General features: G+C 41.8%; 1 protein-coding gene across 1 annotated transcript; it reads left to right on the top strand.

Annotated features, from left to right (window-relative positions):
• Positions 1-33: 33 nt before the first annotated feature.
• On the top strand, positions 34-18,530 carry si:dkey-178e17.1 (tricarboxylate transport protein B, mitochondrial). Its single transcript, XM_056377434.1, has 9 exons — positions 34-631; positions 9,313-9,420; positions 10,312-10,411; positions 14,167-14,305; positions 14,792-14,876; positions 15,276-15,380; positions 15,645-15,760; positions 15,876-15,949; positions 16,389-18,530. Exons 1-9 carry the CDS (start codon positions 388-390, stop codon positions 16,501-16,503), a joined length of 1,086 nt encoding a protein of 361 aa, XP_056233409.1. The 5' UTR covers positions 34-387; the 3' UTR covers positions 16,504-18,530.
• Positions 18,531-24,861: the final 6,331 nt, after the last annotated feature.

Here is a 24,861-nt window from a genome sequence, read left to right as displayed (position 1 = left end):
CCGCCCTTCTTCTGTTGTGGAACAAAAGTGGCCAGTCCCCTATCACACAAGCACCCAGTGTGACACCCACTGACCGCTGCCACACCTCACACTCGGTGGATGTTTTAAGTTAACTGGTTTTACGGAGAAATTGCTACTAAGTTCCACGCGGCAGCAGGATACGGACTGTTTGTTCGCCCCTCCTTGCTTCCGGTTTGCTTTTCTCTTACGCACTACTGTCGTGATACAGTGTTGCCATAGTTACAAATAACAGCTATTGGATTATATAGAAGATTCCAACTTCCTTGACAGTCCCGGTATCCGCCCACTGTCAACAAGAGAGATCCGCCGGAGTCTCACCACAGATCACCTGCATCCAGGAAAGCGCATCAGAGACGGCGGCCGTCCATGTGTTGCGCGCTCCAGTCCAATAACAACAAAAAAAAAAACATAAAAAACATTGCAAGCAACCTTCTTGAAGATAAAAACTCATTAGACCGGAAGCTTCTTGCAGGTTGTACAGTGTTTTTTCTGGTAGTTATGCAGCATAAAGGCACATTTATCAGCCCTTTTCCGAGACCGCGGTGTCTGGCGGCAGCGGCGCCAGCGGGGAAAGCGAAATTAACTCACCCGGGGAAGGCGATCCTGGCAGGTAAGTTCATCACGAAGTGTCAGCGTTGGACAAAATGTCACTACTTGTGCGAGTTACAGTGAAGCCAAAGTTGAATAGAATTGTGTTATTGTTTACAGATACTTAGTGTAAGGCTGTGCATCGGAGTGAAGTGGGAGGTGTGTTCTACAGTGTCACAGTTTAAATAACCTGCTGGAGAAATAGGTGGAAAGACCAAACAGCAAACCACCGATTCAGCGTGGAGTGAAGGAGAAGTTGTAGTATTCGTTCACTTAGCCTACATACAGTACGCATAGAAAGATCATGTGGATGTAACTGATGTTTTCTGCAGTGAAAATAGTTGAAAGTCAAAAAATAAGGTCGCTGTACCGCTGTATTAGTTTCTTTCTTTTTTTTTGCATTTTGTTTAGTGTCGTTTTGTGTTGTTGCTAGGATCACGACAAAGACGTTTTTAATCTTAAATGACAAGTTTCACTTTAAGTTTTGGGAGCTGAAATGTTATGAGCTGGTGGAACGAGGTATTTACAACAGTGTCACTACCCTATTTTCTTCACCAACTCCTGCAGTTTTCCCTCAAACCAACTTGACCTTTGACCCCTTGAAGATACTGTAAAAGAGAAATAGTCTGGAGCGCTCTGTGCCAAATGATAAGACAACAGTTTTCTTCCTGTGTCCTGTCATGGTCAGATCTTTCCCGCTGCACTGATCTGGTTTTATCTGCCTAATCTAAAGATCACCCCTAGTGCACTTTACATAATGTTATTAGAGCAGAGTGATGCATCCAACCATGTAGGGGACACTGAGACAGAATCTGGAGCCATTCCCGCCGGGGCCCGGGTAGGTGTGTGCTGGTGAGAAAATGCAACTGAAAAGCTCCTGAACAGCTACGAAATAAACCTTGTGGTGGGTTTGTTTTCTCCATTTTTACTGTTTCTCTGTCAGATTGTGACCAATCTATCTGTGGTTCTGCTTTCTGACGCTGCGATAGTGTGACCAGCAAATAGTCTGAATGTATTCTGTCATCTCAGCGCTTCATTCTAGGGCTGTAACTGATAATCATTTTAACTGCTGATCAAATCTATTAATTAGGATTGGAGTAATGGGTTAACCATGTATTCAAATATAATGTCAAAAATGTTGATGAACACCCCTTGTAAATAAACAGAGCCAAAAGATTTGCTTTGTTTAAACAGCAGCCAAAAATTATTATTATATATTTTTGTGATTATTATGACGCTGTAAACAGCAAGGGTTTGGTATTTTCAACTGACAAATTATCAGTTGATTGAGTGATTGGTTCAACGCGTCTTCAGCCACGTTTGTTTGAGTCGTTTCTGCGGTTCATCGCTTTATCCCGGCCGAGGTTCAGAACCCCCGTCCATCTTTTCTTGCTGCTGTGCCCCCCTCCCTCAAACCCTTCGACCCCCTCGTGTGATGATGTTCAGGAGGCAGCGGCTCCAGTTGATGAAGACGCTCTCTGAGGTTCTCCTGTATTAAGGCTACACGCTGGTTTTTGGCAGCACACTGTTGATTTCAGCCGTGTGCTCTGGCAACAGTTACATGCTGAATAATTTATCCTTCTGAATGAATTCCTTTTGATGGAAGTTTACAAACAAACTGCTTTGGAGATGCAGCGAATCATTATTTTAGTTATTCTACCTTTTATTCTCTTGATTAATTAATTGATGGATAATTTTGGCATCAAATGTCCGAGAATAATGAAAATGCCCAAAAGCCCCAAAGCTATAAGTTCCCAAAGCCCAAGGTAACATCTTCAAATTGCTTGTCAATAATATTTAGATTACTACCAGTTCTATTACCAGTTATTTGTTTCAGCTCAAGAATAAAAGGTAAACAGGGAGAAAATATTCTTCATGAATGCCCCAAATTTACATATGACTTGTCTGTAATAATAAAATGAATTTTTCCTCTAGATGTCACAAAAGGTGTGTATTTAATTTACTATATTATTATAGAAACAACTGTAGAGTTAATGAACTTGTGGTGTGAGTGGAACTGGAAAAGGAGAAAAAAAAAAAAACTCTCCTGACTCTTGTCACCCTGTCAGCTGCCAAGACGTGGAAATGTGGCTGTGGTGACACTGCCCCCCCCCCCCCCCCCCCCCCCCCCCCACCCCTTCAGTCCCATGCAGCCTGATTGACTGGATGTGGCCTAGTATTATGTCCTATTCCCCTCACTGTGACGTTCAGCTCATCTCAAGCCTGTCTGTCCGGTTTTGCAACAGCAGCACGATTCCAATCTCTCTGTCTCAACTGTGTGCACCCTCTGACTCCTCCTGGCCTCGCTGTCAAGAAACCATTGATTTATCCCTTTGTCTTTCAGAGGTTTGGAAATGAGAGTGTGTCAGAGCATCACTGGGATGACTCAGCGGCAGATAAACTGCCTCTTTGAATCTGACCCGAGATATTGTCCATTAAAAACCACAGCTGATGGTTTACACCGTCTGGATACAAATTCTTCTCACTTAGCTATGGCATAAATAAACACGGTTGACACCTCATCTGGTGTTCTGACGTGCTAATGCTACTTAAGAGTTATCTGTTATGGTTAATAGTATGTGAACGCGGAGAGAGCGAGGCACTTGTACAAGCCTGAAGGCTGTAAGTAGACAAAGCAAGAAGTAGAAGGTCATAGCTTAATGGATTAAAGACCCCACATAGACAGTGGTTGGGGAGGAGGGGTGTACATTGCACATTTCCAAAGCTTTTAGAGGCCTGTGCTCTTTCTGCTGCCATTGGTTAGTTCAAGTCTTCTCTCAGCAGCCACTGGTAATGACTGAGGGAAGGAAGGAAGTGTTTTATCTCTGTGAGGCCTGAGGGTGAGACAGCGGTCTAAATGGGTCTCTGGTCCTGATTTTCTGGCCGTTGTGCATTCATACACTGCTGTGGCTTTCATTTGTAAGCCTTCTGCTCAGGAGAGAGTCGAGTCAGAGCAGCAGAGGAGTGGACAGAGATAAAGTTCCTTTTTTTTTTTTTTTTTTAAATCTCAATTTCATGATAGAGTGGGTTTTCCACGGAGACAGCCTTGTTTTTTGCCACTTTTCTTGCTCTCTTTTCATTTTTCTCCCTCTCTTTCCAGCCTGGGGGCGGCCAGTTAGGTTTCGTGAGTGGCTGTCTCCTCTAAGGCTCAGAGGGCTCGTCAAACTATGGCTTACCCCCCCGTTTCCTAACGTCACAGGCGACGCACACAGTCCGCTCCCATACACTGTTTCCACTGCTTGCAGACCCAGAGTACCAGGAGGCGAGATAATAAATCACAGTCCACTCCTCTGTTCAACCCCCAGCCGCCCCCGCTGTAACAGCTTTTCAGCTAGATGTTGCTATAAAGCAGCCATTGACACACAAACAAGCAGTGATGTAGGAATTAGCTGACATCTAAAATACAGCAGGCCTTTATGATGGTCAGCTTAATATTTTATTTTTGGTCTTTTTTCATTGTTGCATTTGCAGGTTTTATCTCATTAATTACAAATCAATATACTGAACCTTCGGCTTTCAATTTTCTTAATCAAGACTAAAGTTTTTTGATTGATGTTCTGTCAACCACTGAGTTTAATTCATGTCACTATTGTGTAGAAATTAACTTTCAGAGAGTTAAAACTTGGTTGGGAAAATCAATCAGAGTGAACATGTAGTTGCTATATTTTTTTTAATGTGTAACCAATTTTCAAGTAATTAATAGTCTTAAGACATGAAAGATTGTTGCCCAACAACGATCTTTTAAAGAGCTTGAAAACCTGTTTTCTTTTCTCCTGAGGCAAATTTCTGGCTCTTTAGCTGCTAAATGTTCCACTGCAGCCACTATTTAGTACTGAGAAGCTTGTGTATGGAGGGTTTTGTTTTTACAGCTTTTTCACTAAAAACAGCTGCTTTCAGCATCTGGAAACCGTGCTGAAGAGAGACTGAACCAAAACAGTAAAGTTGGCAAACCGAACAATGAGCTGAAAGAAGCTAAAATGCTCTGTAGAGCTGAGAGGAACTGCAGAGTCAGGGGGTAACTTAACAACAACGTAACTTGGACAAAATCAGAAAGCAGACTCAATATAAACTCTTATAAAATTAACTTGAACAACATGTTAAAGTTAACTGACTGGTCCTCAAATCAAGATAATTAATCAATTAACAGATTAAGTAAGTAATGTACATTTAAAATATGGTTTTATCCCTCAGCTGTAAAAAGCCTGGCAGCCTCGTCTGCATCGGCACACTGTTAAAACAACCTGTGCGTAGCTGTTCTGTTTATGTAAATCAGTGTACAATCTGCATGCTGCAGGGTTCGAAGCAGTTAAAACAGTTTCCATGTAAAATTAATCAACATCTTTCCTGTAATTAAGCAGCAGTGTAGCATTAGGGAGTGTTGTTCAGGACAGAGGAAGCCTGAAAGGCCAGACGTCAGATGAATAATTCTTTTCATGTTTTGCGTGAGGCAAACAGAAATATTATGGCTCTATTAATAGGACACCTCATGTTTGAAGTACATCAGTCCTCTGGCTATGTTCTCCATTTGGACTAGAGATATGGACATAATAACATCTTTCCCTTACACTTCAGAGAGTTTAAAGTGAGGGATAATAATCTAAAGGAGGAACATCTGGATAAATAATAAATAGAATCTCTTGCAAATCTGCTTAATTTGCTGGCACATGCACAAACACTCGTATAGATACACATTGTTGACTGTTTTGTGTGAGTTTTATTGTTTGAATTGAACTCAGTGAAGTTGAATTTCAGGTTTCAGTGCTTTAGAAGATCCACAGCAACTCACAAGGCAGCAGGCCAAAGCGAAGTCAAAACTGGTTATTACGAAGGAAATGGAGATTCAGATATGTTTAGAACCTGCCACATTCAGAGGCCATGTTAGATTGTCAGGTTGTCCTTCGAAAAATAAAGTTTCTGAGTCGACCAGATGTGTTGGGTACTCATTAGAGTCACTGAAGGAGGCAGGACAGGACTTCAGAAACTGTCCCTCCCTGTCAGCTGGCTGCCTGTTCACCCGGCTTCCTCTGGGCCTCGCTGTACTGCAAAAGAAAAAAGAAAAAAAGTGACAGTCAATTTGTTTGTGTGCATCTTGCATTCATGGATGTGTGTGTGTGTGTGTGATGTGAATGTGCGCATATATACTGCATTCTATACACGTGTTCAAAAGCATGTGGATACGAGAGCTGATTTATTATAGTTTAACGCATTTTTCAAGCCCAAATGCAAAACAAATTTCACCTTCTCAATTGATTTTCTGCTTCCCTTTGTCTTGTGCGATTGGGTTTCTGACAAAGCATTTCTGATAAAGTACACTTTCAGCTTTAGTTGAAGATTTTTCATAATTTCCCGGCATCTTATAGAACAAATGATTAATTGCCTAAATTAGAAAATAATCAGCAGACTAATCATTTGTGAAAATATTTGTTAATTGCAACCCCAGTGAAGACCCTTATCCACATATTGCTCAGGGGCTACTTTTTATGGTATTCGTTAGACCCCTTACTCCCAATTCAGGGTGTTATATCCCTCATATTCTAGACAGTGTAGTTCCAACCTTGGGGTAGCAGTTTGGAAAAAGGCCCCTGTGCACAAAGTGAGGCCCATAAAGAAGCAAAAACCGAAGTGAACAGTGTTGGAATGAATTTAAATACAAACCGTCACTCAGGCCTCAACGACACAAAATCTCCTGTGCCTGAATGGGAGCAAAGCCCTGCAGCGAAGGTCCAAAACATTGTAGGAAGCCTTTCCAGAGGAGTGGAGGCTGTGACAACTGTTACACCTCTGGAATAAGATGCTCTATCATCACATATGGATGTAGTTTTCAGGTGTCCACATACTTTTGTCCAGCCAGTATGTGGCAGCTACATGAGCAGGAGCCCAGCTGTGGATTTTGAAGGGTGTTGATTAAGTTATAAATTTACCTTGTCTGGCAAGAGAGTGAGCATTACCTTCACACAGTACATCGACTTAGTCAGTATGTGTCTGATTTATGTAACTGCCGCCTAGTTTGCGGAAGATTCAAGTTTTTAATAGTCAGTAGAAGCAGGCGCTACGCTGCTTTTCACCGCCTCTGGGCTCTAGTATCACTCCAATGCCATTTCCATTTCTTTTGGTGTAATATTAAGTGTCAGAGATCCATGTGGATGCATTGATTTTATGACACAGTGCGGAGAAGAGTGTTTGGAGGGGGGTGAGGAGAGAGGACGGTGCTGCTGGCAGGAAAATGAAGAACGGGAGAGGAGAGCGGGCCTGTGAAGATAAAGATTAATGGCCATTTCTCTCACGTAACCCCCGTTTGGCAGCTACACAGGAGTCATTTAGGGTGTCTTCTGTAAAAGTGTGTGTATAAATATGTGTGTGTGTTGGATGCAGTCTGCAAAATGGACTAGAAAACAAAGTAGCTGCTTCTCCACAGACGCAGTGTGTCTGATGAGGATTGATCATGTATTTGTATCTGTTGCTGAGTCGCTGTCGTTGAGTGATTGCTGGTTGGTTTTCACGTGCAACTCTGTCTTGGCTGAAAACTGATGAATGAAGTTTATTGTTTCTCTTTTTCCAAGACACACTGACCCACTGATCCTGGATCAGGGCGCGGCTGGAATGGAGCATGTGATTTCTGTTACGTCTCAGCAGGTCAACATTTACTTGCTATTCTCCCAGGATTAGAGGAATTACAGTGCAGTGGCCTGGTGATTAAAGTTCATATGTGTGTGTGTTACAGATTGTGTGTGCGAGATCACGTGAATGTCACGATTCAGCTGAGTGGTGCTCACAATTATTATGAATAGTGGTGATTAGGTGAATCCAGGTATAATAAATGATGGGTTTGTAAGCACTAAATTATGATTATTCCAATCGTCACACAATTATCTGACTATTGATGCGCTGATATTAACTGAAATGCTCCAATTCACATGTTACAATGTGAAATTGTGTTGAATAAATAGATAGTGGTGTAACATCAAGGTAAACCAAAATAACGTATGATATAATTTTCAGGAAATATATGTTCTCATGTATTTACATCTAATGCTATGGCACATTTATTGTCAACGATGTGAATCACAAAAATTAAATATTAAAATTTTTGAGATGACAAATGAGAATATTAAAAGCTCTTTGTCCTTTATTGATTTCCCTCATTAAATCAGCTGAGCTCACAGACGAGGAGATAAAGCAGATGAATGAAGCAGACCAGTCAGAGGCTGTTTAGACTGGTGAGGTGTGGGTCATGCAAAAAAGGGCTAAGACCTAATATCAAGAAGATGAGTGTGAATGGAAACCTTTGGTATTTAGTTTGTGTTGCAATCCCATCCACTTATAGCCCTCCCCTGCATGCCGTGAGTTAAATATATGTTTTTATCTTAAGCAGAGGCGATGCTGCTAGGTGCCATGGCGATAAAAGTCATGATGGCATGAGGGTGAGGTGTCTACACTGCAGAGCTAAATAACATTTCTGTATGTTGATGAGTGGAATACTGACACGAGACTCGAAAAATATACTAGCAACAGCTACTTAGTGTCATACTGAGCTGTCAAGACTTTTTCTTTAAACAAAAGAAAAATTCTACCTGTGTCCTCAGTGCAGAATTTTATAGAGATGACTCACTGAAACAAGTAACAAGGGTGGGGAGATTTCTGCACTATTTCACTATAATAAAAATGACAGTTTTAGAAAAAAGCAGTTGATTTGAAAGAGAAACTGATAAAATAACCTCATTCCTTTATTTTAAGAAAACGTGATTTTATGGGAAGCTCTCTTGCATAAAAGCGTCTGAGCATCTGAGGACGTTTTTCTTGAGTAAATCTTTGCTATTTCAGATATTTCAGTTTTTCACTTCCCATTCACCAGTTTGTTGTGGTAATTGGCTTCAGGTTCCCTGAGTTGGCACTAAGACACATGTACAGTAAAATGTTCCTCATAGTTAACCAGAAGAATTCTTTTAGATTTTTGTGTGTGAACATGTGACATGATGTGTGTGTGTGTGTGTGTGTGTGTGTGTGTGTGTGTGTGTGTGTGTGTGTGTGTGTGTGTGTGTGTGTCTTTCTTGCACAGTATGCTTGTGTGTGTCTGTGTCATTGAGTTAATGGAGGGTCTTGGCCAGGGTAATGGAGCCCCTCCCTGCAGGCTGAACAGATAATTTAATTAATGTCAGCCCTTGCTCCATCCCCCCCCCCCCCTTCCCTCGTGACTCTTCGGTGTTTTGCATTAGCTTCGCTTTAGGACGCTTGTGTCCTTATCGACTCAAACTCATCAACTGTGGCAGAACTGTGTGCAGAAACTAGTCCAACATCTAAGGGGCAGCAACATTTCCTCTCACAGCCTTTTCGTGTGTCGACTCTCTCCTTGTTCCTCAGACAGCACAGTCACTGTGGAGTTTAGCTGTGGCAGTTGATTCATCTTTGCCCAGCTCGTTACTCTTCCTCACACAGCAGCAGTGCTTTTAATGTTTATGGAGGGAAAGCCATTTGTGGAGTCACTGTAATGATCCATGATGTAATGGCATCTCCTTGTAATTCATAAGGGGGACGGGGAATGGGCTCGGTGCGCCTGCAGCCAGGCTGACCTGGTATGCTAAGTTTATGTCAGCAAAGATGACCGTCCTCTGTGCTTACTTCTTAATCGATTCCGGTTTCATTTATGCCTGTTCTTTATGTTGTTGATATTAAAAACCATCTGCTCTGGCTTCCTGTGTTTCGCAGGTGGACTTGCAGGTGGTATAGAGATCTGCATCACCTTCCCCACAGAGTATGTCAAGACCCAGTTACAGCTGGATGAGAAGGCCAATCCACCTAAATACAGAGGAATAGGTGAGTATGACATGGGTGACATTTTCAATAGTTTTCCTTTAGTTTGCCAATGTATAGAGCTGATAATGCCATAATGCCAGCCATTCAATCATTCTATCTATCTATCTATCTATCTATCTATCTATCTATCTATCTATCTATCTATCTATCTATCTATCTATCTATCTATCTATCTATCTATCTATCTATTCATCTTGTCTCTGCCTCTCTCAGGAGCTCATTATCTCATTACCCATCATCCCTAGGTACATCAGGGATTCTGGCAGGCTGTCACTGTGCTTGTTTATATGACTTAGAACAGACCAATGCACACATACACATTCATCATCCATGCATACTAGCACACACGCACACACACACGCACACACACACACACACACACACACACACACACACCACACACACACACAGGATCTGTTAATGTTGGCTGGAGCTCTGAGGATCGGAGACCACGGTAATGAGCGCTCGAGACAGCTGTTGCTTTGCTTGCGCAGTTGTGCGTTTGACTAGCTAGCACAACATGGACTGACGTCTCCAAGAGCCAGAAGCCAAAGAAAAACATACACAACACAACACAAGTTGTGGAAGAATCAGCCTGTGGTTCAGTTTACCCATGTCATGATTGAGTAGAGTGACATACACTCGCATTGTGTTGCCTTTGATTCAATACCGAATGACACAGGGCAAAATAAATAATTGAATCAAGAATAAAAACACTGTTGCACTACGTTCATTTCGCTGTTTAGAGGATGTACCAGAGGATTTATTTTTTACAGTTATTCACTGAATATGAAAACTGCTAAATACTCAATCGAACAATAATACAAATCTAGTATTCAGTCATTTTGGACATTTTGTAATGTGTGTGTGTGTGTGTGTGTGCTCCTCCAGGTGACTGTGTGAAACAGACGGTACAGAGTCATGGTGTCAGAGGACTGTACAGAGGACTCAGCTCACTGCTGTATGGCTCCATACCCAAATCTGCCGTCCGGTAAGTAACAAGTACAGTTCAAAACTGCGATATAAACTTCTACCTATAGAGACAGAAAGCAGCTAATCTTAAGGGTACTTGGAGAGACACTGATTGCAGAACTTGTTTCACTGATGCATGTGATTTATTAAAAGACTAGATGACTTCAGACTTGATTTCTCCCAATTAGTAAAATTAGAAATGACTACAGAAAGTGCACAAAGTAAAACCACACAACTCTTCTTTACACTGGTCCAGTTACTGTTTTTTCTGGGCGGCCTCTAAGTATTTCTCTCTAACCGATAACTTTTATAGTCTTATATCTATCTGTATTGCTCGACCTTTAAAAATAGTAGCAGCACAGCTAACGCACACTGTGCACAGACACACTCATAAACTTTACACAAGGTCCTTCTGTTCATCATTTAAATAGTGTGTTATTATGCAACCACCCCAAATAAATATGTGTTGATGTGTTGGTGCTTTATTACTTTATTTGCTTTTAATCTTTTGCCTCTTTACATTTCCCAATATTTTTATATCTTATGTTCATATTCTAATAATAATAAAAGTGTATAAAAGTGTATATGTGTGCAGTAAAGGTTGGAATAAAATGAACACTTTTAGCTAAGCCATTGTGATCATCTACCTGGAAACAGTAACTCACACACTCCAATTATTCTAGTCCATTACCCACAATGCAAGGCATAAATGCCACACTAGCCTCCAGTATAATTATGTTATTCTTTCACAGAAATGACATTTATTTTCAGACAAGTGTGCAAGTTGCACACACACACGCACATGCACATGCATTCACGCACGCGCGTGCACACACACACACACACACACACACACACGCACACACACACAAATTGCACAGAACGAAGTCAGGCACTTTTATTGTCACTGTTTTTGTTCTCCTTCTCATTCTTTCATTCCTTCCTTCCTTCCTTCCCTCTCTTTCTTTCTTTCTTTTTCTCCCTCTCTCTCTCTCTCTCTCTCTCTCTGTCTCTCTCTGTGTGTTTGTGTGTGTGTGTGTGTGTGTGTGTGTGTGTGTGTGTGTGTGTGTGTGTGTTATGCTGGAGGGTAGAGCCTGTCTGTACGATGGAGAGACAGGCCCAGCCATCCGGAGCAAACATGCCACTCAAACTCAGGCAGGGTCTCAATAGGGGTACAGAGAGGGAGACTTGTGTTGATACGGGGTGTGTAACGGTTTATGTACAGTGTTTGTGTGATTGTGTGGGTGTGTATGTGTGTGTTTGCACATACTTTATGAGTGTGTCAGTCAGCCTTCAGCACCCTTTCCAAAGTCTAAGTGGTTTTGTTTCTGCTCTAAGGAATTTTATCTTAGGAAATATGGACATGGAGGAGTGTAGAGATTTAAGCCACGTCCTCTTTCTGCTCATGTAGTGGTTGTGTTGAATGGAAGAATGAATATAATCTACTGTCTGTGGGGTATATACATTTAGATTGAGTTATTTAGGCTGGTGGTTCCCAACCATTTCAGCTCGTGTCCCCTTGAAACAAAGCTATGTCTACTTGCCAGTCATCATCACAGTTTACATGCTGTCTATGGGTTATGACCTGTTCAACCAAAAAGGTTTCCCCTTATTTTATTTTATTTTAAAAGTGCAAAGATTAGAGGCAAATTAGAAAAAATATACATGGCTTTGCAGAGAAGAAATGTGTTTTTTCTGCTTTTCCATGATGTTAATCATGTGTGATCCTATGACGGGTTCCCTAAACCCAGTGTTGGAAACCACGCACTTGGGGAATATAGCAGAAAATGAACAGGTAATGAAACATGATAGAGAGTTTGATCACTGTTAAGATTGGAACAGTTAGTTTTGATCAATGGAGAATACCTTGGCACGTTTCCATTGACCACCACTTCCCCTGAGTCGTTTGTTCGATCCGTTCCTTTCCTCCTATCTTTTCTATCTGCTTTCCCCTTCCCCCATCGCTCCTCTGCCTCTTCAGCCCTCTTCCTCTCCTGTCCCATTAACTGATTGCCTGTGCACCACCATGCGCCGTACAATCTGCTGCAGTGTTGTCATGGAGGTATAAGAGGGACAGACAGGAGAGCCTTTGACCTTTTCCTCCCCTCAACCCCCTCATCCATATCTACATCCCTCTCTCCTGCCTTCCCAGGCTCCTTTGTGTCTCTCTTCCTTCCCACCCAGTCCACTCTTTCCGTTTCTCCTTCACCTCCTCTTCTCATCAGCAGGGCTGACCTTGTAGAAAGACCCACTAATGAAGATTGGGGAGCACTCCGCTGTCCAGAGTGACTCATCTCTGACTGTGGACTGTCAGCCAAAACATGACGGGCGATATTCTAACTGTAAAGTTTAGTAGTTCGCTTGTTAAATGGATTGGGAGAATATGGAGAGTAAATTGGAAAAGGAGCAGGCCTGACGGTGCATATATCTCTCCAGCAGCTTTTAATGAATAGCATTTGTTTCACAAGGTTAGTCAGTAAGTGAACTGCCGTCTCCGTGCAGTCTAAGCATGCTGTAGGGAAGCTCACGCTTTTTAGTCTTTATTTTCTCCAAAGCTAAAAATCTGTTTGTAGTCATCGAGAGGTGTGCATAAAGACACACACGAATTGATTTATTTTTATGTGTTGTTTGTTCCTGCTCGACAGTGGGAGTCAGTTAATTGGGAGGCGCCTGTCTTTCAAAACAAACTAAATCTGTGTGAGGAGGGAGACAGAGGAACAGATGTGCAAGGTTAATGAGGGGTGGAAAATCTTTCAATGAAAGGCAGATGGAGAGGAAAACCAACATCACATGAGCCGAGTATAAGAGATGAATTCTGTTCAGTTCTGTCCAAAACCTGTGGCGATGGCAGGTAAACGGTTCAAGCAGCCCGTGAGGAGACAAAGCATTCATCAAGAACAAGCGTCTGTCCTCCCCCGCCCCTTTTTTTTCTAAATGTACCGGGCAGCGTCCTGCCTCCACCACAATTCAATTCCATCTATAAATAACCTTTCTTGCAAGGACTCGCTGGCACAACATTTTCTGATTAAAGAGATACATAAAGCAGCACACACCTCTCTCTCTCTCTCTCTCTCTCTCTCTCTCTCTCTCTCTCTCTCTGGGCTGGCTTCCATGGCAGCTGTTGCTGGTCACTTTCCGGTTACTGAGACACTGCACGATTATTGGTGCATCTATAATGAGGAAAGAGGAAGGACAATAAAGTAAAAGCCTTAAGCACATTCTGCACTTTCAGCAGTTTGTCTCCACTAAAAATCTGAGATAGAAGCAAGTTTTTTTTTTTTTTTTTGCCTTGAGGAGCATCTGTGGTTCTGCTTTTATTTGTACTCAGCAAGACATGGAGAGGAAACTAGTTTTATGTTTTCTGCTGCAGGGACAGCGTAATTATCTTGCGACATGTGGCCTTTTTTCATATGCTAAAGGTGTAATGATAATGTCTTAATACAGAGAACCTCATTTTATGTCCCTGGAATATCAGCATCTATTTGTTTTTACTTTATTTGTTTACTTTTATATTAAACACACATTAAATTAAATATAGTTTTCAATGATTAAAACATCATTATTTCAGTTGGAGAGACGTTTAATATTTCGGCCTTAAAGGAAGAAAAGTGTAAAAGTCTTAAATTTATGGTGTATTTTCAAAGGTTTGCTCCACTCTAGTTATCAAATGTCTGTTTACAAGAATCATTGTTATTCGCTCAGTTTGCTTCAGTTCCAGATGCTCCTGTCATGACTTTTCCTGCAGTTCCATGCTGACTCTAATCTCCCCCTCAGGTTCGGCGTGTTTGAGTTCCTCAGTAACCGTGCAAAGGATGAGTCTGGCCGACTGGACAGCACCAGAGGCCTGCTGTGTGGACTCGGAGCTGGAGTGATGGAAGCTGTTTTGGTGGTCTGTCCCATGGAAACCGTCAAGGTATGTTACTCACTGATCTGTGGTCAGATATCTGATTTGATGTGTTTCTTCTCACTTCTGGACGATCACGTATTATGCACCGAAGACATAAAGTTTTGTTTTTCCATACCTGACTTGTAACATCTGTAACAACTGTTTTTTTTATACAATTTTCAAGACATTACAATAATAAGCCTCTACACAGAATAAATCAGAAGTATTTTTCCTATAAACGCACTCTTCTCATTTTATAATCTTCAGAATTAGACTGATTAAAGCATATCAGTTTGGAATTGAGAGCAAAGACTTCATGCTACTGCCTTTATCGGTAGTGGATCCTGCATATTCCCTGAACTCAGTTTCATTGAAAAGAGCAGAAACAGCCAGACTACACATTTGTGCTGTTTTCACCATCTTAAGTGTCTCCCTTCTCTGTAATAGTCTGATTTTCTGTTTAGGATGATGATCACCTTGTGCCTTTTTTTTCCTTCTTTTTTATCTCTCAAGGTTAAATTCATTCATGACCAGACTTCAGCAAACCCCAAATACAAGGGTTTCTTCCACGGAGTCAGAGAGATCATCAGAGCACAAGGTAAAGAGCAGCTTCAATGCATGCAATTCACCTGACATCTACTGGTCAGACAGGGTAGTGCAGCTGAAAATGTTGTGTTACATGTTCTGCACAGTCCATAGTGTTGTTTCCTTTAACCTCCTAGGACCTGGCGTCCACATATGTGGACCTCACATTTTGGGTTCTCTAGACCACAATACTAACTTTTTCTCAACAAGGGCCTGGTGACCACATATGAGGATATTATACTGCCACTCAGTAATCGAAATTTAAAACTAATGTCCTCATATGTGGACATCATTTTTCTCAGGTCCCAATCAGCCTAAATAGCAAAGAGAAATTAAAAATGCACGCCATGCAAGAGTTCGGGTCTTAGGAGGTTAATTGACAAAAGCCTGATGAATTCTTTTGCCTGGACAGGATTGAGGGGGACGTACCAAGGTCTCACTGCCACGGTCCTTAAACAAGGCTCCAACCAGGCTATTCGCTTCTATGTGATGACCTCTCTCAAGAACTGGTATAAAGGTCAGTGTGCACGAGGACATGTACTGTATGCATTTGTTTGTTATTACAATAAGAATAAGGATGCGGTATAATCGCATAAGTCCACAATGTATGGTGTTAGTATAGCAAGGAACTGGAACACATCTATTGGTCCCAAGTGTTGGCAGATCAGGGTTTTACCAGGTACCTGCCCAGTTCAGTAGTTCAAGACGAGGACTGATTTTACACTGAAGCATAAACCGACTACTCACCTTTACTGACTCTTATGTTATGTCTCTTCTCCAGGTGATAACCCCGACAAAGCTATTAATCCCTTGGTGACTGGAGCCTTTGGGGCCATAGCAGGAGCAGCCAGTGTATTTGGAAACACACCACTAGATGTCATCAAGACTCGGATGCAGGTACATAATATGAAAACTGTTAAAAAGCACATGTTAACTGTTAGCATTTCCTCCTTAATTAGATCTGAAGTTGTTGCCAATTACTGAAGTCTTTCCTTTCCTTTTCTTTCCCAAGGGTCTGGAAGCACATAAATATAAAAGCACGCTAGACTGTGCTGTGAAGATCCTGAGATATGAGGGCTTGGCAGCGTGAGTACGCCTCCACTTTGTTTGGTTTTGGTGTTGCAGCATGCTTGTACCTTTAATCCATTGATCACAACAAGCCTTCATTGCTTTCTCGGCCTGCAAGTTATGCTGTAATACTCAGTTCATCCTTTGCATCAAACATACAGTATTTAGGTTCTGGAAACAATCGTCACTGCCACTAGATGTCGCACTAGCACACACCAGATTCTCAAACCAAATCCTGCTTGTGCTCTGGCCTTATCTCTTTCTTTGTCAGAGGTCTTTTTAGACAAAAACGTGGTTTCTTCAGTGGACGAAATTCTGGAAGGACCCTTTTATTTTAGCTTAATGATGTTGGAAAATGTTCATCAGAATTTTAACAGTGTCACCCATCAATAAATGTGCCTTTTTGCTGAGCACTGATATCTTATGTCCACCTCTCTCTGTCTCTATTCGTCTGTAGTTTCTATAAGGGGACAGTTCCTCGCCTGGGCCGTGTGTGTCTGGATGTGGCCATAGTTTTCATCATCTATGAGGAGGTGGTGAAAGTCCTGAATGTGGTCTGGAAGACAGACTGAGCTGCTGGACGTACAGAAAAGGTGACGGCCTCCTGCTTCCCAGGCATCAGACACAGATCCGAGTTTAGCAGACCTCTTCAGTATCATAAACCAGCTCTTGAGGGTTGGAGGCTTAGATCGGTGTCTTATGCTAACCAGGAGGTTAAAGACGGGGCCTGCAGAGAAGAAAGAAAGCCCTGATAGAGGCTCAGTGTCGCTAACATCAGCTGGAGTGTATGCAGAGCTTTGATGCTCAGCATCGAGACACCTGACAGGACCAAGGGTCAACTTCACTAAGTGGGTTTATAAAGTCAGCCAAATAACTGAAAAAAAAATGCTTCATCCTAGAGATACATCATCAATTTCTAAATATGAAACAAAACTTGAATATTAAGGTCATTAATATGATTCCTTCATGACTGCTTATTAATAACATTTTGCAGATATTTCACCGTCTTTATGAACCTGCTTTGTAAAATAACCTCCTCCAGGGAAGAACGTTATTTCTCATCATCACAGCTGTTTTACTGATGTTTACTGCAGGTGTGCAGGTGTCATACTGGATTTTCCTCAGTTTGTGTTGCTCTCTGTCTCCTCTTGTGCCTATTATGGTTTTAAACCCAGAGGACCCAGAATGCAGCTGGTTGCAGTTTACAGTCACATAAACTGCAGTAACTTCCATAACCAAGCCTTTAAGAGAATGATTTTACATTTATAATATGCCAATTATTTTTATACAGTGTAGATTCTATTTTAGTTTATTACCAGCATTATGGTTTTATTGTAAAAATATAATGTATTTTATTCCTGTGCCAAATGCCAAACCAGTTATACTATGAAAATGTGTTCAGAGTGAAAACATCTCTAGAAGTCTAATGAGAATCAGAGAAGAGCAAATATTATTAAGATTCATATTGTGACATGCTTTATGATTATATTTATTGAAAGTTGAATTATGAATATCTAGATGCTAGAGAGACTATTTGCTGTTAACTTGTGCCACTTGTTTTTCCTGTAATCAGGTGTAAAGATGTTTTTAAGATGTGAGGAAAATATTTTATTGCTGTATTTCACTGTGAGTCGAAATGACCCAACAAACCTGAGTCATACACTAAGTAACCTCCAACATCTCTTCTCCCTTCAGTGGAAGTGTTGAGTTCATCAGGTTAAATCCTAACGCCAGGTACCCACAACAGGATGGTTATTTGTCTTCTGTTTACATTAGAGACAGTTTTCAGACTCTGTGATTCTTCCTATCGACATACATTGTGAGATAATTAATTGGAAAGGAAAGAAGAAATGTATTCTTCTACTATACATATTTATGCTCATTCTTTCAGGAAATCGCTCTTGGGGTGGAACCTCTCACAATTCATAGACATAATTTTTAACCTGCGATGAGGGGTTGTGCAAGGAGGCAATGCTTCATTTCCTATAAAGGGGCCACCCACCAAAAAGACTGGGAATCACAGTCTGTTCAAATCCATTTCCTGTGGTGTTCTGTTCTGGTGCCATGTTTCATTCAGGGTTTGTTTTTACCTCTCACTCATGTGCCTTTTGCTGTTGTCTTTGTTGGTAAATGCTTCTTGAGAAATATCCTAATTTATGAGCGACCTATAAAACTCTTTATTCATCTTAGCTGAAATTTAAGATTTCTGTGGCTCAGTCATATAGTTTTCATAATAACAAATATTTTTCCTCGTGTCATCACCAGTGATGTGAAAACAGTCATAATCTATATGTAATGATTGTATTGAAAATACTGATGGATTATATTTCCTTATTGCTGAAATAATGTTCCCCTTTGTTTAAAAATTATTTTTCTGTTTGGCCAGAACCACTGCCGGATAGCCAAGAGAAAATATTATTGCTATAGAAAATCAATCTAATCCAAGGCTGTGTGTGTGTACGTGTGTGTGTGTGTGTGTGTGTGGCTCTTTATGATGGATCTCGTGCAATAAATGCCATCCCCTTCTGTTGTCTGTGCTTAATGTAAAGTCCTATGTTGTAGGAGGGGATTTCGAAACTCATTAAAACAAGCAACTGAGAACTTGAAAGCATGCAGGCTGGTTGTTGTTTTTATCCTCCCTCTCTTGTTCGTCCGTTGTTCTGTCCTTTTGGTTACAACAGATCATGTTGGGACGAACCATGAGGGCGGGCAGGTGGAAGGGGAGGAATCAAACAGGGAAGTCATTGTTCCAGGTTTGGCTGATGGAGAGTGAGTCAGGTATCCCCCTGTCTCTCTCTCTTTCTCTGTCTCACTCACATTCACACCTTCACTGAGGTTATAATGTTCAGTTTTTGTTTAATCTCTTTTCGAGGATTTGATTCAACTGATCATTTGGGAGCCTACAATTTGCAGTGCATTGAATTACAAATAATTAACCAGTACCACACAGTGCAGCCTCCAAAATAACCATACACTTAAATCATATGTGCAATGTTCTTTTTTTCATGAAGGTAGAATTTATTGCAGGACTGTATTGTATCTGCAAGGTACAAGATAACTAAAGCTTTAAAATAAATGTAGTGGAGTGGAAGTATAAATATAAGTATTAAATAGCATAAAATGGGAATACTCAAGTGCCTCAAAACGTGCAGTAACCTATCTACTTCCAGTACAGGTGTGTGTAGGTGCAGGACAGTGGACAGTCAGAATCAGTGTACCATGCAGCAAGGGATAGTGGTCTATCAGTATCAGTTTACTTGGAGAGAACCTGGGATACCATCATGAACTCACTGACAAGACTGAAACACAAACACAAAAAACTTAATCCTAAACACTAGGGGGAGCTGTTACCAGAACCTCAAACACATCTGTGATACGCTCTCTCTCCTCACTGCTCACACACACACACACACACACACACACAAACACACACACACACACACACACACACACACACACACACACACACACACACACACACACACACACACACACTCCTCAGTGATGAAAGAGGCCTCCCCTCTCTTCATATTTGTACAACAGGGCTTTATGAGGAGGGACAAAGCACCCACTAACCTGCCTTCATCCGAACATCATCACTCCCTCCCTCCTCCTTCTCTCATCTTGCTGCAGTGCAGAGGACTGGTCCAAAACTGCCTAAAAAAAATCTCTCATCATCTTAAGTCACACAGGCATCAACCACACAGCAGCTCAGGCCCTGAGATCATCTTTGAACTCCAGAGATGAAAAGTGAAGTTCCCCTGTTTTTCAGAGAGTAGTCCATTTGTAACTTGACAGCTTCACTCACTTAGTTTGCCCAACATGTAGGGTACAAATACTTACCCTTCATGTACAAGTACATTTAATGAATTTTGAGGTACTGACACAAGTTTTCTACTTTACCCCACTGTATTTTATAGATGGAAAAGAAATTCTATATATGTGACCAGTTCCCAACCGTTTTGGCTTGTGATCTCTTATGAGATAGATCCTTACAGGGCCCCAGCTGACGGTGGGTAAACCCTGGACAGGTCAGGTAGAGACAATTCACTATGCATGCTTTTGGAGTGTGGGAGGAAGCCGGGATACCTGGAGAGAAACCACACAGGAAAAGCCTCAACTGGGTTTTGAACCCAGAACCTTCTTACTGCGCTACCACGTCACCATTGTCTATTGAACAATACCGCCAACCAGGTCCTCATCAGGAAAAACAGTGGCATTCTCATCTCTGAAGATACAGAAACTCCTTAGAAAAATTTTAAAAAAGAAAATGATGAACTGATCAGCCAGAAGACAGACTACCAACAGTGTCTCTGAAACAACAATAGCCACAGAGATCACCAAGTAGTACCCCATGTGTAAAAGCCCTAAAAAGGAGGATATCAGAGTCAAAGATGAGGGACACAAGCTTTCTTCAGCTCATGTGTGTAATGACTAAATTATCAACAACAACAGCATACAACAATCACAAATATCAGTGTATGTGACACAGAATACATTTCAGTCATAAGCCATGTAAATAACAATCAAGGCAGAAAAATATACTGGAGCAACTTTATCTCATATGCTTTTTTTTTTTTTAACTCTTCTCTGGCGCATTGATTTGTCCTCGGGCTGGATCCAATCATCCACCGGCGTGTTAATGATTGGGCGGGGCCGTTACGCACTATATATTTAGGCAGGTGAGGCTTTTTCTGATGTGCGCTGCCCCCCCCCCCCTTCCTGAATCTCCTCGGTGCTGGTTGGCGTGGCTGTCGATCGGCGTGAATGGCGTCTCCTGGTGTTTGCTTGATCCGGCTGCCCCGCGATTGAACGGTAGTCTTTGGGTTTCAGTTTTCTCGCGCGGTTGTACATTCGTAGCAGGTGGTAGTGGCATTATATGTGCCTCTGCTCCATTGGTTTGCAGCGTGGCCTACTCCTCTCCTGGCTGCTGAGTTAAAGTGTGCCGCCCACCGCCGTGGTGAAATCTTTGTTTTGTCGAGGTAGGCTGGCTCAACTTTATCTTTATTGTTGGCGATTTCTATCAGACCTGCAACCAAATTGTCTTTTTCTCTTGTCTCAGTGTTTTTGAACCTGTGAACTTTTATTATTGTGAGTGGGTAAACCTCCATATAGTAATTTCCTAGGGGTGAAATTCCCCCAGGTGGCGTTGTTGACAACATTTCACCCCCCACCGTACCAGTAGTGTGCATACCTGGCGGGGTAATGAAATTGGTTGCTAGCACCTTCCCTGAGCTGTTGTCCCTCAGATTCTGGCCTGCGGGCTGGGCTGTTGGCTCCCTCCTGGTCTGGTAGACCACTGGCCTTGGTGCTTCAACTAGTGCCATCGTGTTAGTCTCACTACTGCCACGTTTTTATGCTAAGTGGCCAGTAGTTCAGTACAGGGTGGAGTGTATGTGGTGGACTTGTCCGTCTTGGTCCCTACTGCAGAAATTGAGTTCGGTCTTCTCTGCCCATGCTGGTGATCTGGGTTGCACCAACCTCATCTCGCACGACATCCCCCTGCTTGACGATGTTCCAGTTCAGCAGCGGTACAGGCAGATCCCCCCATCTGAGTATGAGGAGGTGAAGGCTCACATCAACCAGCTTCTTGAGGCTCAGGTGGTAAGGGAGGGAAGTAGCCCTTATGCCTCAACCATTGTTTTGGTTAGGGAAAAGGATGGGAGCCTATGCATGTGCGTGGATTACCGCCTGCTTGACCCCAAGACGAGGAAGGATGTGTTCCCCTCGTATTGAGGAGAGTCTTGATGCCCTTTTGGGATCCAGCTGGTTTTCTACTTTAGATCGGCCAGTGGGTACAACCAGGTACTGGTCTCAGAGCAGGTCAAGCCCAAAACGACTTTCTGCATGCCATTCAGCCTTTTTGAATGGAACCGGATGCCATTTGGGTTGTGCCCCAAGCACCTGGGGCATTGCACAACCGTTGATGCAGAGGATGTTTAGGGACTACCAGTCCCAATCGTGTTTTCTTCTTCTGTCTCCCAGCACCTACAGCGACTGGAAGTCGTTCTTGGCCGGCTCCAAAAGGGGAGGGGCTTAAGATTAAACTTGAAAAGTGTGCATTTTCCAGCTAGAGGTCAGCCATTTGGGGCATGTCACCTCTGGTGGGAAGGTTTCTACAGACCCTGCCAAGAATGAGGTGGTGGCCAAGTGGCAGATTTTGCTCATCCCTTCATTTTAGAGGTTGACGCTGGCCATTGTGGTCTCAGGGCTGTCCTTTTGCATGGGTGGTGTTAGGCCCATAGCTTATGCTAGCCGAGGCCTCTGTCCCACTGAGTGCAACATGGCTAACCATAGTTCCATGAAGCTGGAATTTCTTGCACTTAAGTGGGCAATGATGAATTTTCGGGAGTATCTGTCGGGGCATAAGTGTGTGGTCTTCACGCACAACAATCCACTAAGCTATCTCCATTCAGCCAAACTTGGGGCCACAGAGCACTGATGGGCTGCCCAACTTGCTGCTTTTGACTTCGAGATCAAGTATCGATCAGGTCACAGCCGCCGGTGCTGTGGTTTAATGCAGCTTTGTTTTGACGAGGTAGGCTGCAACTTAATCTTTATTGTAACTACTGTCGGACCTGCAACTAAATACTTTTTTTCTCTCATCTCAGAGTTTTTGAACCTGTATTGTAATTTGTAATTTCCTAGGGGTGACAACAGCAACATAAGATATGAAAAAGCATAAATAATACTGTGCTGTGCTAACGCCTTGGTGATTTTACTTTTTTACAATAATGCATGTGTGACATATATTATTATATATAATATCATTTATATATATAGTAATCATAAATGCTATTATTTACACGTGTTTCATACCAAATTGCCTGCTGTGGAAAATACCTGTTACAAGACTTGAGTTGCTTCTCCTTACTCTTAGTTCAGGAGCCTAAATGCAGTTAATTGATAGCTGACAAATTAGTTTGATTTCATATGTATAATAACAATGATAGACAGTAATTGATAAAAGAAAGTGAAGCATTGCAGGTTGAATTATGTATTTACAAGGTATTTACAGTTCATGTTTTCAGTAATGTAATACCATAAGTTGATAGTTTATTTATGTCACTAAAATAAGTGTGTTTAAGATATAAACTGTACATAATTTAATTTGTTACATTTGGAATATAAAGGAATAGTTGACTAAGGTCATTGTCTTTTAATGAGTTCGCACCTGTATTGCTTTGATGTTCCCGTAAGAGGAGGGGCGGGGAGTGATACCAGGTCAGTCATGCAAGCAGAGAGTGGAGCCACACAGTTTTTTGACCTTTCTGTCTCTTGCTTTAGGTAATTATTTTTGATGACTTTGGAAATGGACATTGTTCTGTGTTATTTTCAGCTGTGTTGAAGTAAACAGCTCAACTTTATGGAGTGGTCATGTGGATTCTTTTGAAGTGGATTTATATTTTTCGAAGTGGAAGACTGATTAGAGCGTTGAGCTAAGGCTTCATTCATTGGAAATCCACACTTAGTTTGCAGCAGGTAATTACCAAGACTTCTGGTGTCAAGGTCAAAGGCTACTCTAATCGATTGTTACACCATCTGGTGGCTAAGAGCTGCATATACATTTTTTTTTCTGAGAACAACAGTTGCATCAGTCAGCTTCATTTCCTGATGTTACTAGACAGACATTTCTGCACATGATTGTGGTAGTTTCACTCTTCAGGACCAGAAATAGTCATTGATACAGAAATGTAAATATAGAAAAACTTAAAATACCTGCAGGGCTGTTCAGTAGACACTCCTCTTTATTATCCTGCATAAGTAGTGCAAACATTAAAAATTGAGCTTCCTTTGTGCCTACAGTAAGTGGTCAAACCTGCATCAGCAAACTAACCTCTAGAAGCAGATCTTGTCAAATGAGGAGCAGTTTTGATTAAAAGTTCAAACTCCTGCAATGCACCTGGACTCATTGCGAAAGGTAAGTTACCAGTAACATCTGAAGGTGACCATGGTGGCAAAAACAAAACAACTAAGAATGTGTTTTATGAGACCACACGAAATCTTATTCTTAACAAAAGCAGCTTTCATGATGCAGTTACAAAGTTGGTTTGACAACAGTGAAGCTACTTCTGCCCATGTGAAGAGTGCATAGTTGATTACCAGGCAAACCTGCGCTGGTATGACAGAAGGGAGTGTGCAGTAAATAAGAAAAAAAAACATCAACACATGTCTTTCCACCTCGTGCTGTCACGATTAAAGACCTAATATTTCAGTCGGTCTACATCATTGACAGAAAGTGTGATACAGTACATCTTATATATACAGTACGTCTTTCTTCTTCCGGAGCCTCCATTCACTCAGAACAAGTGAAGGGTGAGTAATGTCATTGTTCTCCAGTCTTTCTCTCAATAGGGTGGAAGCTCTTAGTCCTTCGGGATCAGCGGAGATCGTTTTGTTGCTGCAACTCAAGAAAGACCGTTTTCACCTTCTGCAGAATGGATTTTGTTTTCAACTAAACTTTGCTTTTATTTACTAATGAAGGTTTTATAAAGTGGCAGCGCCGCTGTCCGTGGTGCTGAATTAAATTTTCTGATGAAATCTCGGCGGTTTTAGATACTTTTCTGTTTACGGATTTTGTAATGGGAGACACGTGAGATGCACTTTTCTTTTTCACTTGTTTGCAGCAGTTTTGAATTCCTTGAAACGTCTTTGGTTCCAGCTTTGGTGCAAGTCAATATAAGTAAATGTCTTTATTACGGCTCATATTTTGACAGTTTTTTCCAAGGTCGTCTTGATTTGATCCTCACTTGTTTCCTGGCAGGAGAAGTGGTCCCACACATTTGGAAAGGCCAGATTCCGCAATACCACACTTGTTTTTTTTTTTGTTTTTTTTTTACTCAAGCAAGAGAGGGAGAGAGAGAAAGAGAGGGAGTGAGAGAGAGGCTGGTACTGTACGTCTTTCCTAATAACCAACAGTAGCTCTAAGG

The sequence above is a fragment of the Seriola aureovittata genome, chromosome 5, assembly GCF_021018895.1.
Source record: "Seriola aureovittata isolate HTS-2021-v1 ecotype China chromosome 5, ASM2101889v1, whole genome shotgun sequence".
NCBI lineage: Eukaryota > Metazoa > Chordata > Actinopteri > Carangiformes > Carangidae > Seriola > Seriola aureovittata.
Note: the sequence above shows the minus strand (reverse complement) of the source record. Positions and strands in the feature narration are given on the sequence as shown.

Coding starts and splice junctions, on each gene's coding strand:
- si:dkey-178e17.1 (XM_056377434.1), top strand. CDS start 388: ATGTGTTGCGCGCTCCAGTCCAATAACAACAAAAAAAAAAACATAAAA. Junction 9,421..10,311: donor ACCTAAATACAGAGGAATAG/GTGAGTATGACA, acceptor GTGCTCCTCCAG/GTGACTGTGTGAAACAGACG. Junction 14,877..15,275: donor AGAGATCATCAGAGCACAAG/GTAAAGAGCAGC, acceptor TTGCCTGGACAG/GATTGAGGGGGACGTACCAA.